At 47.3% G+C, this 19,724-nt stretch overlaps 1 protein-coding gene across 4 annotated transcripts in view; it reads right to left on the minus strand.

The window, feature by feature from the left end:
• Positions 1 to 19,724, minus strand: part of SRGAP2 (SLIT-ROBO Rho GTPase activating protein 2) — a 532,947-nt gene that overhangs the window by 71,402 nt on the left and 441,821 nt on the right. For all 4 annotated transcript variants that reach the window (XM_078644579.1, XM_078644580.1, XM_078644582.1 and 1 more), the window contains one exon: positions 8,820 to 8,954. In XM_078644579.1, the coding sequence (XP_078500705.1) occupies positions 8,820 to 8,954 (135 nt within the window). The remainder of the gene's footprint in view (positions 1 to 8,819; positions 8,955 to 19,724) is intronic.

Raw genomic sequence — 19,724 nt, forward strand, 5'->3', positions numbered from 1 at the left:
GAAACTATAACTTGCACGCTTGCGATGCACTGCTAAGTATCCTGCATATTACATCACTCATGACATCATTGATAATATCACTGCAACATTTGTAATTAAATTATTGATAAGAAAACTGAGCATGGCGAGGGAGCAAGTTATAGTTACCTTAGGTAACAAGTAACAGTAACCCGAGGTAAGTGTTTTTGTATGTTTGAAACGTTACATTGTCACTGAAATTCTCACCTTATTGTGTTTAAAAATTCGCTGTAAAAAAACAAAGTTTACAGGAACGTTAGAGTTAGGAAATATTTTAATAAACAGAAATTGACTGCAAAAACAAATGTTACAGGGATGTTATAGTTAGGAAATAGAATTTAAAAGACCTAAGGAATTCACTAAAAACCAAAGGTTACAGGGACATAATAGTTGGGTTAAAACATTACAGACACAGCAGCAGTTAAAGTTAGAGATATATTAAGTAACTAAAATGCCACCCCGAAGGTAACTATAACTCGTGCCTCCCCTATGCATAGCTTTCTCATCAATAATTTTAGAGCAAATGTTGCAGTGATATTATCAATGATGCTATAGAAGATGTCATGAGTGATGTAATATTTGGCGTAATAAGCAGTTCATGGCAAGGGTGCAAGTTCTAGTTACTTGAGATAACTAACTAGAACTCTTACATTTGTACAGTTTTGTGTGTATAAAATCTGAACCTAACTAGAACGTCTCTTGTAACCTATGTTTTTTCAGTGAATTAATTTTTTTTGTTAAACATCAAATAATATTTAATTACCATACATTAATCCAACCGTGGTCGTGAACTGGGGGATTTGCAGGGCCCTCTAGCCAACCCCTCAAAGGCAGACAACCCGGGTGAGGGGCACACAGCCCTCCTCCCTGGGCTGATTTCGGCTCCGGGGAACATTTTGTGGGGGAGGAAGGCACATGTCTCCATCCCTGGGCAGAATTTGGCCCTAGAGACCCCATCCTCCAGGGCCCGGCACATTTTGAATAGGTAGGGGGCACCTGGCCTTCCCCGGGCAATTTTTGGTCCTGGCTACCCCATCCTTGGGGCCCATCACTGTAATTAGGGGAGGGGAGTATCAGCCACCCTCCCCAGGCCGAATTTGGCACTGGGGATCCTAACTCTGGAGGCCCAGCCATATTGAAAACTGGGAGGGGGCACGAAACCCCTCTCCACAGGCCGATTTTGGCCCCAGGACCCAGCACCTTTGGTAAATCAGGAGGGGGGCATGCCGCCCCATCCTCCCCAGTACGATTTCAGCCCTGGCCACACCATCCACCGGGGCTGGCCAATTAGGAAATGGGGAGGAGGGCATGTAGCCCCCTTCCCCGGGCTGCTTTCAGTCCCAGGGACCCCAACCGACGGGGCTCAGTCAATATTTAAAGGGGGAGGGGGCTGTCCCCCCCGCTCCCCAAGCTGATATCGGCCCCATGGACCCCATCCAATAACTAAAGGGAGAGGGGTGCTGCCCCGTGCTGATTTTGGACCGGGATCACCCCCCCCCCAGGGCCAGTCAACTAAGTGTAGGTGCCCTGGTGTGGTGGGGACCGCAGGGGGAGCCCCATGGCCCCCACGGTCACAGCCGGCTCCCCACATCCAGTGGAATTGCTCCTGCATGCAGAGAGCAGGTAAATGCTTCTCCCTGCAGGCAAGAGCAATATTCAGATCTATTTCCCTGCTCGAAATTACTGCAGGGAGGGAAACAGATCTATAGTCGGCTCCCAGCTGGCGGGAGCATTTTTAAAGCTCCTGCCAGCTGGGATCGGACTTTGTGTTTGCTCTCGCTTATCGGGAGCTTTGAAATTGCTCCTTCCAGGTCAGAGCAGACACAGGATTCCCTGCCCACACTGAAACCGCTATGTCCCGGGGGTGGGCCTCCCACAACATAGTTGGAGCCGCCCCTGGGGAATGGGGTCCCCAGGGCCAGTAATGACTTCGGGAGGGATGCCGGCTGTCCTCCTCCTCTTTGCTTTTGCGGCCGGGCCCCGGGACCGAATTCAGCCTGCGGAGGTGAACCGAATGCCACACCTCCCACTATATATGTTGAGGTTGGGCCCCAGGAGATGGGGACCATGGGGCCAAAATTGGCCGGGAATGGTGGCTGCGTGACCCCCTCTAACTATATCACTATATATTAAGGCCGGACCCTGGGGTCCCCAGGCCAGAAACCGGTCTGGGGACAGAGGCCACACATTCCCCCGTCCCCCAATTATATTTATAAATCTCCCCCGGACTTGGCCCACCCAAGGCGCATAAATGAAAAAAGCAGAGAAGCACTTGCTAGTTTAAAAAAACAAAAAAACTTTTACAGCAGATTTGCAGATTCGCCGCAAATTTGCAGTAAAATGTATATAATATGTCTTTTTTTGGCCTCACCACCAGGCCTGATCCCATCTCACAGATCCTACAGATCTCATCCCGAGATCTGTAGGATCCGTGGCGGCTCAAAGTCACTAGATATATAATAGGATTATGTTACTTACTTTGCAAGCATATGTTTGTGGTATGTAGTGCTGTAGATTCACATGCTTTGAATACTCGTGTCATCTAGTGTTGAGTCCAGATATGTTAAAGTTGTTTTTCTTCAAAGAAGTCTCTAGAGACACTAGGTAAAGTGATTCCTCCTCTCATGATAGTACACATGGACATCAACTCCATTGTTAGATTGTTTTCCCGCAGTTGGGTGAGAATGGAGTGCGAGTAAGTGTTACTAAAAAGATGGACATGCATATGATAGTGTAACTATGCACTGCACGGCCACAGGTGTCCGAAGAGTACGGCGGTGCATGTGAATCTACAGCACTAAATACCACAAACGGATGCTTACAGGGTAAGTAAAATATTCAGTATGATTCACATGCTTTGCATAGACTATAAAGCAGCGCCCTCCAAAAAGCGGTGGTTAACCTGTTGGTGTTGCAGTTGTTAGAAAGAGTACGTATTACTGTCTGTCCTAGATTTGGTTGTTGGCATGCAAAAACATCCACACAGTAATGTTTTGTGAAAGTGTGTGGGGTTGACCATATAGCTGCTTAACAAATTTCACCTTTTGGTATATTGCCCAGGTAAATCATAGATGCTCCTATTTTATGAGCAGAGTGTCCTTTAGGAGTTGTGTGAAAAGTTCTTTTAGCATTGATGTAACGTGTCTGAAAGCATTCAATTATCCATCTAGAGATGACTGATTTTGATATGGGATTTCCTATGTGAGGGGCTAAAAAGGCTACGAAGAGTTGTTTAGTTTTACGAAACTCTTTAGTTCTGTCAATATACTACATTAAAGCTCCTTTAACATCTAGTGTACCTACACCTGAATCAGGCTGTGGAAATAAGACTGGTAATTCAACTGACCGATTTAGGTGAAAGGTAGAAACTACCTTTGGAAGGCATTTCAGGTTAGTTCAAACGACTGCCCAATCCCTGTGTAGCAGGAAGAAAGGTTCTTCAATGGTTAATGCCTGGAGCTCATCGGCACATCTGCGAGAAGTCACAGCTACTAAATAGGCTACCTTCTAAGGTGGGAGTTGGAGGGGGCAGTTACATAAGCGTTCAAATGGTGGACCAATAAGTTTAGTAAGCATAATGTTGAGATTACAAGCAGGTGCAGGGTTTGAAGCCTGGGTGGAATTACTCCTTTAGGGCCTTCCATGAATGCCTTAATAACTGGTACCCTAAACAATGATAAATGCTGTCTATTTTGCAGGTAGGCAGCTACTGCAGCGAAGGGGTACTTAACACCTTCAATGCTATGGAGATTTTTCTCCTGCGCTGAAGATCAATATTTCCCATTGTTCATGACAAGGTCAGCTCGTCATAAGCACAGGTCCAGTGTACTGCATGACGAGCTGACCTTGTCATTAGCATAGAAGGGGTTTTAAGTATACAGTAGTCAGAGAAGACTGCAAATGCAGTCAATAGCAGACAATGTTTTGAACAGTTGCATCAAATGAGTCAATGTGTTTATCACACCAGTAGGAAACAAATATTTGTCACTTTACAGCGTAACACGCACCGATTGTAGGCTTAGGTGCCTCTTTGAGAATGGTCATACATTCTGGTGGGAGATTTAGGTTACCAAATTCTATGACCTCAGGAGCCAAACCGCAAGGTTAAATTCCTTTGGATTTGGGTGCCTGAACTCTCCATGGCTCTGAGTGAGAAGATCCGGATTAAGGGGAAGCTTCTCGTGTGGCACTACACTACAAAATGTTTGAGTAGCGTTGTGAACCATAGTTGTCGAGCACAAGTGGGAGCTATCCGAATGAGAGTGAGAGAGGTTTGCCTGAGCTTTCAAACCACAAACGTAAGACGAGAGAGAGGTGGAAAAGTGTAGGCAAATATCCCTGATCAGTTCATCCACAGAGCATTGCCCTTGGATAGTGGGTGAGGGAGGCTGGAGACAAAGTTTGGGCATTTTGTGTTGACTGCGGTTGCAAAGAGGTCTATATGTGGAGACACCCACCAGTGGAAGTATGAGAAGACGACTGGGGTGGTGTTCCCGCTCGTGGACTTGTTGACGCATCCTCCTGAGTCAGTCAGTCAAAGCAATGTTTATTTAGACCTTGGTCTTTAAACAGTTGTGAAGCTAATTTAAAGCAAAATAAAACATCAGTTTATACTTTCTCAATGTTAAAGAGTTGGTACATTTTCAAAAAATGGAGTAACAATTCCGGATTTCCTGTACAGGGCGACACAGCTCATTATAAGATTATGTATAATTTAAAACGTTATTTAAAATACAATTCATCTTTTTTTAAAATGTTATATTAACCTATATTAACCTTGTACAAAAATTAAGACTGTTTAAAATCTCTAAACATAACGGCTAATTCTCTCTAAGGAAACTTTTAATTACTTTCATATAGTTGCCCAATGCAATCGCTATGTCAAGGTTATGCATTTCTATAAGTAGTTCTGCCGCCTTAATCCATACCTTATATTAAATTTTTAAAAGATTGGGCGGAGGTATCGTTTACGCTACTCTAGTAATGTTACAGAATCTAGCAAGATATGCAATACATTACCTTTAGTGCCCAGTGTACACTTACAATAACCTTCATGATGTAGCATTTTCCTATTGGATTCCTCTTTTACCAGCCAGGGATTTATACCTATTCTCAAATTTAGGATCTCCTGTCTATACCAGTGGTTTGGTAAGATATCCAAATAGGGGAACCAATTTTCATTTCGCCATGAATCCCTCATAAATTGCACAGATTTTTTCCTGGCCAAATATTCCATATCTGCTCTTCTTGAGGCGTCTTGTCCATATATTGTAAGATCACTCTTAGTGAACTCTACCTGCAGGGATTCTTGGGAGATGTTCACCTTCATATTCTCACAGGCCAGTACTAATTTCTTCCTCATCTCATTAGCCCATTTTAGGCTGCTTGATAGGATCTCTTTCCTGCACCGAGGTGGACTAGAAATGCTTTCAATAAAAGGAGAACTGCTTGAAGTTCTAGGTAGTTACGTTTTTCTAGTAGGGGAAGAAACCATACTAGTAGTCCACCGACAGGTGTTAAGTGGGAGGGGAGAATGGAAAGCTTGAAACTGTAAGAATTTTGGAATTGGAGGGTGAGGTACGAGTAGGGGTACCTCTTCTAGGCCCTGTGGAATTATTACCCCTATATGTACCTTTATAATATCCTCTTGAGGAGGAAGTGCGATGCTGTTGCCTAAAGGAATAGGTAGTGGCATCTGATGATGTTGCTTTAGTGCCCAGTTTGTATGTGGGACGTCAAAAGGAACTACGAGGAGTTGGGGTTAGAAGCGCCGCCATTGACTTGGCAACCTCTGTGTATTTCTTCATTTTTTCAAGTGTTTAGTCAATTGGGAGACCAAACAGATGTTGATGGTCAAAAGGGACATTAAGAAATGTCTGCTGTACCTCTGGCTTAAAGTCAGATATACGTAGCCAAGCATATCTACGTAGCAGTGTCATTGTATGTATGCCCCTGGTGGCTGTGTCAATGGAATCAAGGGTACATCTGATGGAGTAATTTGATATTGTTTTACCCTCCAGTACAATCCGATGGTACTCCTCAGGAAGATGTTGGAGGAGTTCCTCCATCTCGTCCCAATGGGACCTGTCGAATCTTGCTAACAACCCTTCAGTATTTGCAATTCGCCACTGGTTGGCTGACTGTGCTGCAACCCTTTTCCCTGAAGCATCAATGAGCTTAGACTCTTTGTCAGGTGGAGATTCATCTGCTGCTGTCTGAGAGTTTCCTCTTTTGCGGGCATTAGATACCACCAGGGAGTCTAGAGAAAGTTGTCCTTTAATGTAAGGGGAATCTGAGGGTGCAGTTTTGTATTTTTTATGTAGACGGTGCAGGTTTGTATTTTTTATTTACACATGATGAAACAATGTGTGCTCGTACTGGATCATTAAATAAGTCATCTGCGTGATGGAGCATTCACTTGAACATGGCCAGATATTGACATGCTATATTAGTAGAGTGCTTCAATAGGAACACATTCTCTATGGGGTCTTTCTGCAAGGGAACCTGCTGATACGCAGCTGCCCTAGCTATAAGTTCTTGGAAGAATGTTGCATCATCTGGGGGTGATGGTTTAGCTGGGTAAAGGTCTGGGCCATTATCCACGGGAGGGTCTATGTCATAGCTGTCCCATGGATCTGTGGGCTGCTGATCGTCATATCCTTAACTGATCCCCATTATCAGACTGTGGAGAACCTTGTGGAGTAATGTCTCCTGTGTCAATAAGAGGGATGTGAGGAAGGAGGTGGTGTGGTGGTGATGTGGTGGAGAGTAATCAGGCAAAGTTGGCTGCAAAGGACTGTCCTTTTTCATGGGGAGGTACAGGTATATCAATGGCCTCCTGAAAAGAAAGCTGATGGGTTGATGAAATAGTACTGACTGAACTGCCTTTGCCAAATCCCTCCTGGAGATTGCTGAATATTTAACTTCAGATAGTCTCTCTCTCATACTTTCAAGGATCGGTTCTGGTGCTGAAATGGATAGTTTCAGTGCCTAACTTGGTTTTTGTTGAGGTGCAGGAGTAGTCGGAGCCAAAGAGGTGGAAGAGTGGGTGCTCGGTGCCAATCCTGCAGCTGATGTTCTCGGTACAGAGATTGGTCGGCTTGAAGTAGTAGGTTTCGGCTTGGCTTTTGGTGCTGGGCTTGATGGCGGGGCATCCTTAGCAGATAGTTGTTACGGACCATAACCTAATGGCAGTGGTGGCCCGGGAGCCATAATTTCGGTGGAAACTGAATGCCTTTTAGTGAGTTGGGCAAGAACATCGGTACTTTTACTGCGCGTTGTGATGAAGGCAAGTACTGTATTTGTAGGCCAGAGTATCTCAGGTTCGTATGCTGAGTCAGAAACATAAAAGTCCTCTTTGTCTACTGCCAAAGCCTTGTGCAGCTCCCCCTCCGTGTGTTAGACAACATGTTCGTCAAAGATGTCGGGCATCTCCTCCAGATCTGGGAGCTGTATTTCTTTCCAGCACGCCTGATGGTCCTGCAATGTTTTCTTTGGTCTAAAAGATCAATAGGCCTCACAATTTTCTTTGTTGCGGTCAGAAGAAAGACACAGATTGAAAACCTGATGAAGGTCTGTGTGTGAGTTTTCTGCATGGCAGGTGGGACAGAACCAAAGAGTTCAGTCCATCAGCAACACACTGTTGGTCAAATCCGATGATTGGAAAACAAGGCCCTCGTGGAATAGGCTTGTATAGGGAGAGGCCCGAAGGCCACGGTTGGAGAACTTCATATTGACGGTCTAGTTCGAGGGATTGCTTCTGTTTTCCAGAGGTAACACGAACGAAAACAACACTGACGAGTAAAGAAGTTGTCAATGAACCGAAGGAAACCCGAAAGCAATCTCGAACCATAGCGCTGAAGAACACGTCCGAACCTGAAGGTGGAAAGGAAACCATCTAACAATGACATTGATTCCCATGCACAATATCTCCGAGAGTCGGAGTCACTTCTTCTCGTGACTTGAGAGACTTCTTAGAAGAAAAACATCTTGCACAAATCTGGGCCCAACACTAGACGGTAGGCATATGCAAAGCATGTGCATCTACAGCCACACATGCCATCAAACATCCTTTTACTAAAGTAACTCCAAAACTACTGAACGGATTTGAACCAAGATCTAGCTTTCTGTCAAATTTGGTGTAATTACGCGCTGCGGTTCACACTGTAGTTGTGCTTGAAATCCCTATGAGAAATTGCATGGGGAAAACACATTTTGTACCCTGAACCCTTTTTCTCTGCCCGAGCTTGCCGAATCACCCTAAAACATTCCAAACAGCAGCTGAAGTGAGTGGAAAACTAGTTATAAAACTTTTGTGAAGATTCGTCAAACAGTGCTAAAGTTATTAGCAAAACAAAAACGGTGTGTGTGTGCGCGTACGCAACATACCAGCCCCTTAGAAGCAAGCAAATTAATATTCTCAGACATATGGATTACAAATTCTGATTGTCGGTTCTGTAGTCTGAATCATTATGGACCTGCTTGTGAACTCTGAAAGGCATCTGCTTAAGCACTAAACCTACAAGGTAGCTATGTTAAAGAATCCAATACATTTATTTCAGCATATGGAAATATTTTAATGTGGACGACTATGCACAAAAACTATTTATGAGGCGGCTTGGTAGTATCTTCTTAGCAGGCACAGGAACAGTATCACACATACTGACAGGCTGAAGAGGAGAGAACATGTCACAGCATCTATGTCACCCCTCTCAAAGCTCCCAACCTTCTCATCAACAATTTTGGGTGCCATGGTGATAAGAGAAGACACAGCCTTCCATATGTATTGAACAGATACTTACTGACACAAGCCATCAGGTCGTGGAAGATTTCCTTGGGTAAGAGAGGGTGCTCGAGTCCACGAAAATAGAGCTTCAGGACCCCTGCAACAGAGTCCATGTCATGGTCATTCTGATCTCCAGCCAGTGGGTCCTCACCTGGAAAGAGAAATGGGATGAGTCGAGAGAACAATAGCTTGGACACCGTTCTCACTGTGGCCTATACGTGGTATGAAGTATCCAAATGCTGAGTCACAGTGAACTAAACACTACTCATGCCTACACTTGACTGAAAGGCATGAATGAGGTTCATCATATTGCGATAAACTGCATGAACACAGAAGCATTTGTCCAATAAGACACAAACACATTAACAGTGACACTGAGGTAAAAAGATATCCATGTTAAAGTACATTGAAACAGAAAATTCTGCATGAGTCCTCTAATACTCCAAACACTTTACTTGCCTCTATTGTTGGTTTTCTGATCGTGGGTTCATTATCCTGAAGCATAGCAACTGGGTATGGTAAGCTCATTTCGTCTCACAAAGTTTAAAATGGTAAGAATCATGACACAACACTGTCAAACAATTCACTACTATAACGTGATCTGGACTAAAAATAATCTGTGCTTTGGGACCATCTATTTGTGCCTCAAATCTCTGGTGAAAAGCCTCAAGTGGTAGATGAGTCCTCCTAAATGGCACTGCCAGATTTTGTCAACTCTTTGCACCTTGACTCTTATAGGGACATTACAAACGAACATCTGTCTCAGGCGCTGACTGATAAAAGACATGAAGTAACTGAGCGGCATAGCGCTGAGCAGGAAATGCCAGCCCACTGAAGGTTACTTTCTCACAAATAGTGCACTTCTTTCAGTCAGGTACAGGTGGCTCAGCAAGAAAAATGAGAGAAAAGAAGAACACACAATAGCCACTGAAAACCCTAGGGACACCCATAGTTACTCTGACAGTGTGCTGAAACAGTGCATTATTTCTGAATAGGGATTTTGCATAAACGTCGATTGTGGCTGTTCAATACAGATGGAAGCAAACTATTTTTATAATGCAAACATCAACAATAAGAAATGAGCTTTCTTCACATGCGTATCTTGCAGCTTATATTTTTTTTATTTTCCTCAAGTCCAGTAGGCACAAGTTTACAAAATTAGGACAATTGTAGAATACATTTTAGGAAGAGCTGATCCGGCTTTGGCTGATCAGGACATTTGCACATAGGAACCAAAGTTGCTCTTTTTTCTTTGGAGGAAGAAAAGAAAAATGTGTTTTGTCGTCCTTTGGAATAATTGGCAGACCAATTAGAAGAATGTTTGACTTTCATTACCTTCAATTAAATCAATCAATCAAGGTTTTGTAGAGAGCACTACTCACCTGTGAGGGTCTCAAGGCTCTGAGGGAGGGAGTGTGAGCAGCTCTGCTGGGGGTCATTCGAGGAGCCAGGTCTTGAGGTGCCTTCTGAATTGGTGCAGTGTTGGGCTTCATCGGAGGTGGAGATGGAGTTCGTTGCAGGTCTTGGCTGCGAGGTAGGAGAAGGATCTTCCACCTGCTCTGGTACTGTAGAAACGAGGGACAGTTCCTAAGGTGAGGTCGGCTGAGTGGAGCTTCCTTTTGGGGGCATGGATGGAGATCCAGTTGTTGAGGTATTGGGGTCCGGTGTTGTGTAGAGCTTTGTAGGCGTGTGTGAGCAGTTTGAAGGTGATTCTTCGTTCTACAGAGAGCCAGTGAAAGTCGTGGAGGTGTTGGGTGATGTGGTCATGTCGTGGGATGTCGAGTATAAGTCTGGCTGTGGCATTTTGGAAGGTCTGAAGTTTGTGGAGGAGTTTTTTGTTGATTCCGGTGTGGAGAGCGTTTCCGTAGTCCAGTCTGCTGGTAAGGAGTACATGGGTGACGGATTTCCTGGAGATGGGGGGTATCCAATTGAACGTCTTGCCAAGCATGCAGAGGGTGTTGAAGCAGGCGGAGGACTCCTGGTGAGTGAAGGGTCAAGTATGGTGCTGAGGTTGCGTGCGTGGTCCGTTAGGGTGGGAGGGGGGCCACAAGGTGTTGTCCCGTGTGGAGGGGGTGGAGCCAAGGATGACTACTTCTGTTTTCTCTGCATTGAGCTTCAGGCAGCTGTTGCTCATCCAGGTCACAACGGCTTTGATCCCTTCTTTGAAATTGTGCCTGGTTAAGTTGCGTTCTTTGGTAAGGGAGAGGATGCGCTGGGTGTCATCGGTGTAGGAGACTATGTTGAGTCTGAGGTTTCGGACTATGGTTGCGAGGGGGGCCATGTAGACATTGAAGAGTGTGGGCTGTGGGAGGATCCTTGGGGAACCCGCATCTGATCTCTGTCAGTTCTGAGAGGAAGAGCGGGACTCTTATTCTCTGTATTCTGCCTAAGAGGAAAGATCGCATCCAGTCTAAGGCTATTCCTCGAATGCCGGCGTCGTGGAGCCTAGGGGCTAGTGTGCGGTGGGAGACTGTTTAAAGTTGCTTATGGATCCAGGAGGATGAGGGTCATCGTGTGGCCTTGGTCGAGGAGGGCACAAATGTTGGTGGCGGCGATGAGACCGGTCTCGGTGCTGTGTTTTCTGCGGAATCCGGACTGAGAGGTGCCTAGGATGCTGTTGGTTGCTATGAAGTGTGCTAGCTGGGTACGGAAAGCCTTTTGGATGACTTTTTCGGCAAAAGGGAGCAGAGAGATGGGCCGGAAGTTCTTGAGATCCGTCGGGTCGGTGGAGGGTGTCTTTGGGAGGGGGTTGACTTTGGCTGGGAATGTGGCGGTCCTCGAGGGAGCAGTTGATAATTCGGCATAGCTCTGGTGTGATGGCAGTGGCGGCCCTTAAAGATGTGCGGCGGTCAGGGGTTGGTAGGTGCTCCAAAGTGAATGCTCTTCATAGTTTTTAAGGTGTCTTCTGTGGTGAGAGGGCTCCAGGTGAGAAGAGTCTGTTGGATGGCGTCATTGGGGGTGGAGTTGGGGTTGGGGCAGTGTCGCGGTCATGGTCGAAGTTGTTGTAGAGCGTCTTGATCATGAGGTGAAAGAAGGAGCGGAGTTTGTTGCAGCAGTCTTGGGAGGGAGGGACATCAGTAGTTTCGCTGTTGAATTTGGCGAATTCCTGTATTGATGGTGAAGAGTTCATTGGAGTTGTGGGCGTTGGGAGGATACTGTCTTGGATGAAACTTTACTTTGTTGATTTGACGAGTTGGTGGTGTGCTGTCATGGCTGCTTTGTAGGTGGTGTGTGCGTCTGGGGTTTTGCTGTTTCTCCACTTTCTTCTCCAGTCGTCGGCAAACGCGCTTGGATTTGCGGAGATCCGTGTGTTGTGTCGTCTCGTGGAGTTCTGGAGGGGGGCGAGTGTGTTAGCGCAGTTGGCAATCCTTTGGTGGAGGTTGTTTGCCACTGTGTTGGCATCCATCATAGCAGGGGGAGGGGTGCAGGTGAGGTGTTCTTCGGAGACTTTGTTCCAGCTTCTGCATGGGGGCGGGAGTGTGCCCGAGTGCAATGGGTTTCGTGAAGGAGAAATTAATGCAGTGGTGGTCTGTCCAGATGGGCCGTGGTGTGGTTGTAAAAAATGTGTGTCCTGCTGTGTGAGAGGGGGTGGAGACAAGTTGCTTCAGTCCTATGTTGGTGAGGTTCTCCAGGAGGGCGGTGGTGTTGGGATCGCTGTGATTGTCCAGGTGGAAGTTCAGGGCTCTGAGTAGTATGTAGTCCATAGAGGAGAGTATGTGGGGTGCGATGTAGTCGGCGATGGTGTTGGTGAAGGGGGTGCGGGATCCAGGAGGTCTGTAGGCGAGTGTTCGGAGCGTTGTTCTAGGGTTGGGCTGGATTTGAAAGTGGATGTGTTCCATGGGGGGGGGGGAAGGTGTCGTCCGAGTTGGTGCTAGTGAGTCGCACTGAGCTCTTGTGGATGATGGTGAGGCCTTCTCTTTAGAAAAAAGGGGACCCCTATAGTAGCAACTAGCTATAACATGGGGAAATAGACCCAGTGTAAGGAAATTATAGCTAGAAACAGATAATAACCAAGAACTTATGTACTGAAAATACCTCTGTATTGAAAGTGAGAACGTGAGAATAATATTCTCACATGTAGATAAACTAACCACCCTATTCTAACAAATGTGCACACAAGATTCAATATCAAAACGAATTTTATTTTCTTATTTTATATATTGTTCATAGTTTACTTGATAAATAAAATATTGACATTCATATTGAATTTATGATCATGATTTCAAGGGAATTATATCATCAGAACAGCATGATTGTACATATATCAAATACGATAGACGGAAGGTTGATGGAGGCAGTGCGGCAGATGTGTACTACGTGCGTTTCGGCATACGTGCCTTCTTCAGGTAGCCGTCTATTGCACATTGAGTGATAGACTCAAACGTTGATGATGTACTATAGCTGCCAAGAATGGTAAATTCTAGTGGCTGAATATGTAGAGGAGTGAGATCACACATATATAGATGTTCACAATATCGCTGTTAATTCCAACAATATAACCATGGGGAATTATCCTGGGATGAGCCGCAAAGATATGCTGTGGTTAAGATTCCAGTTTAAAGCGGGTCATAAGACGGTCGATTGGAAGCAGTGGCGCCAAAACTGAGTATGGAGTCGGGTCAGCTGTGATTAAGCGAGGATGTACTCCTGAAATATCGGATAGGTATAATCAAATCTCCTGTGTAGCCGGGGCGCCGCAGGCCAGGGGGGTAACCGGATACAAAACCGTCTGATGTTGAGGCCTTCTCCTGGGCGGTTGGGGCGGTCTTTCCTCAGGATCTTGTATCCGTTGAGGATGGCAGTTGCAATGTCAGGTGCAGAGCTGGCATTGGTCCAGGTCTAAGTGAAGAAGGCAACGTCGGACTCGTGGGAGTTGAGGAGTTCCCAGATTTCTATGGCATGTCTGTGCAGGGAGCGTACGTTGAGGAGGATTCAGATCAGTGGCTTGTGTGTGGTGGCGTCCAGTGGTTTGGGGGTAGCTGCCTGGGTCCGGAGGAGGTTGAAGGTGTGGCAGAAGTGTTGGCAGGAGATTGGGTCCTGGTGTTGCTCGGTGTTGAGAGCTGGCAGATGTTTTTGCATCCGGGGTTGAGTGCGTGGAGAGTGCTGGGGGGTCGTACCTGGTGCGGGGAGGGTTTGGGGGACCATGGTTCCTGCCACTGGTGGCAGTTTGGTGTAGATGGGCTTGCCTTTGGAGCGCTTTCGACCGGGCATCGGCTGCCATTAAGTAGGCGTAGGGGAGGGTGAAAAGCTGGGAGGCGGGAACGACATGCTGGGTTTGAGGGACCGTGGCGGGGAGCTCAAAGGAAAAGGAGGCAAAGGAAGTCAAGAGGCAATGACAAGGATAGAATAAAGGCAAACCGAAAAGAGGCAGACAGAATAAAGGCCAACAGAAAAGGCAACAGAAGGAGGCAAATAGAAAAAGGCAGACAGTAAACAAGTGACACAGAGCGGACCAGCAGAAGAGCAAGCTCTTCCACTAGACCACCAGGGATGAGACGCAGGCAGGAGCCCGCGGGTGGGGGAGGGCCTCAAACACCTACCTGGCAAGGAGCTCGAGGGGAGTTAAGGTCAATCCCACAATGGTTGAGCTGAGTGGGAGCAGTGACTTTGTCCTGGTCAGAGGTCTTGCTCTTCTTGCCGTGCAGCGACCACCATTAAGTAGAGGTCGGGGGAGGGTGAACAGTAGGGAGCAACACATTGAGGGGGGGGTGTTCGGGGGAGAGCAGTGACTCTGACGTATTTCTGCCTCTTCTTCACTTTTCTGGTGATTTTGGCCACTCTTGTATCAAATACGCCTGCCTTATTTGAGAAATGTCCAGAGTGTGCCAGGAAGAAGGCCAGATCTGATCCACACAGGGTCTGTATCCTGTGTCTCCCTTCTTCTCATGTTCCTGGGACTTGTGAGATCTGCCTGCAGTTTTCCAGTAGGACCCTTAAGGACAGAGAGTAGATCAGGCTCCAAGGACTGGAGCAAAGAAGACAGCAAGGTCAAGGCGGGTCTGGGCAGGAAGGGGCTTCTTCCTCTGCCCGTGCTGAGGCCTCTGTGGGGCTCCCCAGTAAGAAAAAGGCCAGAAAACGCCACCGGACTCCGTCGGCGTCGATAGCCGCAACGTCGGCGTCGAGAGGAATGACCACGGTCTGCTCCCCAGGGCTCTGGGTCGGAGCGACGTCGAGACCTCCGACGAGGTAGACGTCGAGAACTGCTTCGTCATCAAGTCATCATCAACGTCGAGAGGGTTTGAGAAGGCGCAGGCGGTCGACGTCGAGGCGTCACAGTCGTTCACCATCGACGTCGACGTCGAGAAGGAGATCGCCATCGACGTCGAGACGGTCTTTATCGACGTCGAAAAGGCGCTCAGCGTCGAGGAGGAGAGCATCGCCCTCCAGGAGGCGTTACAAAGCCAGGACTGTGTCTTCGGTCATCACAAGTCCACGGTCGCGGCAGTGCCGTCGCTCGGCTGCCAGGGGTACGGCCTCTAGGTCCCCCCTTCAGGTCAGGCGAAGAAAAGGAAGAGAAGGGAAGAGGCTCCGGACTAGGAGCACTCACAAGTTTATTCCCCCACCAAGCCGAGGTCACCTACACCTCCTCCGTTACCTAAGGACCCTCCTCCACGTAAGCCGACGCCGCCTCAGCCACCTGTTCCTCCTCATCGTCCTCCACCTCCTACACCACCACCTCCGCCGACTAGTTCTACAGAAAACCTACAAGCATGGACATCACACGACTGACAGAATATGCCTTTTCAATGAATTCCTAAGTATTCTAATAACTTCTCTAATGGAAGCAGTGCGTGTGGTGTGGAGTGAGTGGTGAATGTCTTTTATGAGCCTATTTATGTTGAATATTTTGAAAACCACTAAATGAATTTAACAGTTCCTGCAAAATGCAATGAAAGAGGTCAAATTCGAGCTACCTTCCAAATTTGATGAACGTTACCCTGGATAAGTGTTGAGATAGCCAGTATCAAAAGGTCCCTGCAGAGCTGTGTGTTAAAGGCGCACATTTGGTATTTAATCTTTACAAAACTTGGTACAAAATACTGCCAAGCAAATTTTGTAGTTTTATGCACTTAAAGAGGCCAAAATTCAGTCTTTTAAAATGATCTCTTCCCATACAGATGAGACTGAAGCCCGAACTGTTGCTCTCCATTTCACTAAGCTAATTATGACACCTATTAAACTATACCTGATAGGTAAATTTTTGCTCCCAGAAAAGTTATATATTAGCTCCACAATTTTAGTAATAAGACAAATTTAGGAGGGTAATTCTCACTGCATGCACTGTTACGAGTTGGTCCATGTGTCCTTCACACTGTCTTTCACTCCAGTCATGGTGACCACAGCAGACAACAGAGTAGCTATTTTGGTAAACAATGCCAAAACCAAGAACTCATAAGTGAAGATGTAATATTACAACACACTATGTATGTATCAAGAGGAAATAGTCGACCTATATACCATGATCATCTGTACCTACAAGTCTGAGTTAAATCTCTTCCTGGTCTAGAAGAGCGATGATTGACAACTCAAACTTCATTCCAATACATTTGAATGTTTTTGTTTTGCCTGCAGCTGTCCACCTCAGAAGATTGGTAAATAAGTATGCCTCCCAGTAGTCCTGCTGATCCAAAACTTCTTAAATGATTTTGGAAGCTAGCTAAGCTGGTAGAACTTCTACGGCAGTGATCTGCAAACATGAAGGTTACATGATGAATTCACAGTGCAGACTCAAACCTTCATCCTACTAAGCTCAAAAAATAAGGATGTGTAACAAGTACACTGGCTACTAAAGCATTGACACTAACCAATTGTTGGCATGCAGAGGGAATATGGCCAACCCTGCAGCCATGCTCTTTTGAAACTATATGGCTCTCCACCCATTTCACAGGGTGCGAAAGAAGAGCATACTCTGACCAGGCCATGCACAGGAGTTCACGGAGGAAAAGCGTAGGTTACTTTCAAGTTTTGAGCGAGGACTGTGAAGTGCGGACAGGTCTGTCCACAGGACATACCGAAGATATGAAGATAGCTGGGGCCCTTCTCATCACATACAGCCAGGGTACACTCGGCGGCGCACTCAGGGCCTTGGAAAACCCTCCAAATAAGATTTTTGTTAACGAGTTTGCAAGAACCAGAATAGAAGAGGGAACGGCGCTGCCAGATGGTCATTGTATTACCGCTGCGTCATACAAACCTGTGAAAGGCTGTCATTGAGAGTACGGGTTCGGCAGACTCTCTGGAGATGAAGGATTACCTTGCAAAGAGTGACTGTCCCTTTCAGTGTCACCCTTGGCCAGATTTGAACTCCGCAGAATGACAGTTCAATGACAGATCGGCCCTCAACAGAAACTGCGTGTTCGTCTCCTCGCGGAGATGAAAGGACATTCCACCGCCCCAGCCCCCCTTGTGGAGTTAATAACACACACGGTAATGGCTGGGCAACGCTCCAGCTCAGCCTCGTCGGCCGCATTAAAGCTCACCTCAGCCCTGCGTGACGTCACATCCGCAGGGAGGCCAAATCACTGGGTCCTGGAGGCGGAGGCATCTATCTGTAATTTATATCAGCTGCTCCCACGACGTGGTCATCCGCGCGCGGATCCGGCTACAGCCACGTTTCCGATGACAGCTTGGGCAGCTTCGTACTCTTAAAATCTCCACTTAAACTACAATCGGGACCTAGAGGGAGAAGCATGGTGGTGATGTAGAGGGCTGGTAGCCCCAAATAATAGGCCCTCGAGTGTTTTCTGGTGGACAAGGGTAGAGACACTAAACGCCCACAGAAAGTGCACGACCCTTCTCAGTGGGGTAGCCTGTGTGTCATGGGTGCAAGGAAGAGAATGCGGCATCCCCATCCGGGGTGTTTGAACTGTGAAATACAACAATAACCATAGTTTAGTCGGCCCCTCATGCCTCCGGGCACTGGTGCGCTGCACCAATGTAGGCCACGCCCCTGCCCCTTCTGCCAATGGGCGACCTCTTGGCAGAAGATTAAATAGCCGAAGCTTGCCAACGGGATTAAGGCTTTTGCCTGGAAAGCATGGCAAGATGAGTTGGCTCTGACAAGAGGGATCGGATGTGCAAAGGTTTAAAGAACGTCTCTCAGTCCAACATCCGCGGTCTTGTATGGTCCAATGCAGACACAGCAGACATGGTGAGCAATGTCTGCCAGAAGCATCGGGCATCCTGGATCTAGGAGCCTCTTTCAGAGCATTCCCATTCCACAGTCTGGCAGCAGCACTGAGCTGGGTCTCTTGCTAGAAGTGTTCAATGAAATTAAAGATGATAAAAATAAAAAAACGTCTTGAGATTACAGCATTTATTAGAGGCTTGCCAAGGGGAAGTGTTAGATCTCACCTGTCCTTGTTTTGTCATTTTCTCTTAATCCCGCCCAGTCTTTCTTCATCTGGTCACTGGTCTCTCAGATGAAGAGTTCATCTTGTGGAGTATGGCATCTGCCAAGGGCTCTTTTACCGCTGTATGCGCATCCCTCCCCTCCCTGCACCCCCATACTCTGGGCTAATCCAAGGACAGCTAGCAGAGACTCCAGTGGGGTGAAGATGTGCTCTGTGAAATGATGGCTCTATAGTAAGGCCCATTGGAATTGTACTACATCTTCACTCACTGACAAGTGAGTGTCTCAAAAGTCCATACTGGTCACTTGCAATAGCGATCAGGCGATTTTTCGCAGCCACAACTTCAAAGAAAAACAAGCATTGGAAATGCAATAGGTCTCGCACCATTAGAGTTAGTGCTTTTAGAATTGTTTATGGGTTTTTTTTGTAAATGTTTAGCATTTTTGTTTCCTGTAGCCAATGCTAAAGAATTACAAATAAAAAAAGCCATAAATATTTATAAAAGCTGTAACTGAAATGGTCTGAGAGCTATTGCACTGTGTGAGGGTGAGGTGTTGAGGGTGAGTGAGGGTGAGCGAGAGGGTGGGTGAGGGTGAGTGTGAGTGAGGGTGAGTGAGGGGTTGAGGGTGAGGGGTTGAGGGTGAGTGAGGGTGGGTGAGGGGTTGAGGTGAGTAAGGGTGAGTGAGGGTGAGTGAGGGTGAGTGAGGGTGAGTGAGGGTGAGGGTGGGTGAGGGTGGGTGAGGGTGAGTGAGTGAGGGTGAGTGAGGGTGAGTGAGGGTGAGGGGTTGAGTGTGAGTGAGGGTGAGGGGTTGAGGGTGAGTGAGGGTGAGGGATTGAGGGTGAGGGGTTGAGGGTGAGTGAGGGTGAGGGTGAGTGAGGGTGAGGGTGAGTGAGGGTGAGGGGTTGAGGGTGAGTGAGGGTGAGGGTGAGTGAGGATGAGGTGTTGAGGGTGGGTGAGGGTGAGTGAGGGTGAGTGTGAGTGAGGGTGAGTGAGGGTGAGTGAGGGTGAGGGTGAGGGGTTGAGGGTGAGTGAGGGTGAGGGTGAGGGGTTGAGGGTGGGTGAGGGTGAGTGAGGGTGAGGGGTTGAGGGTGAGGGTGAGTGAGGGTGAGGGGTTGAGGGTGAGTGAGGGTGAGGGTGAGGGGTTGAGGGTGGGTGAGGGTGAGTGAGGGTGAGGGGTTGAGGGTGAGTGAGGATGAGTGAGAGTGAGGGGTTGAGGGTGAGGGGTGAGGGTGAGTGAGGGTGAGTGAGGGTGAGTGAGGGGTTGAGGGTGAGTGAGGGGGAGTGAGGGTGAGGGTGAGTGAGGGTGAGGGTGAGTGAGGGTTTGAGGGTGAGGGGTTGAGGGTGAGTGAGGGTGAGGGGTTGAGGGTGAGTGAGGGTGAGGGCATTCACATGTACTGCGCGTGGGTGTCCTTCCTTTCCTGGAAATGCTAACTTTACTGTCTTAAAAGAAAGTGAAAGCAAAGCAGACTAAAGATCGAACAGAGATCGTCGGGGACTTTCCACTTCGACGCAAGTGTGGCTTTGTTCAGCTGTTAGGCAGAGGGTGTTTGTGGAGTGTGGGCGGGGC

Source organism: Lissotriton helveticus, chromosome 5_1, assembly GCF_964261635.1.
Source record: "Lissotriton helveticus chromosome 5_1, aLisHel1.1, whole genome shotgun sequence".
NCBI classification, from domain to species: Eukaryota; Metazoa; Chordata; class Amphibia; order Caudata; family Salamandridae; genus Lissotriton; species Lissotriton helveticus.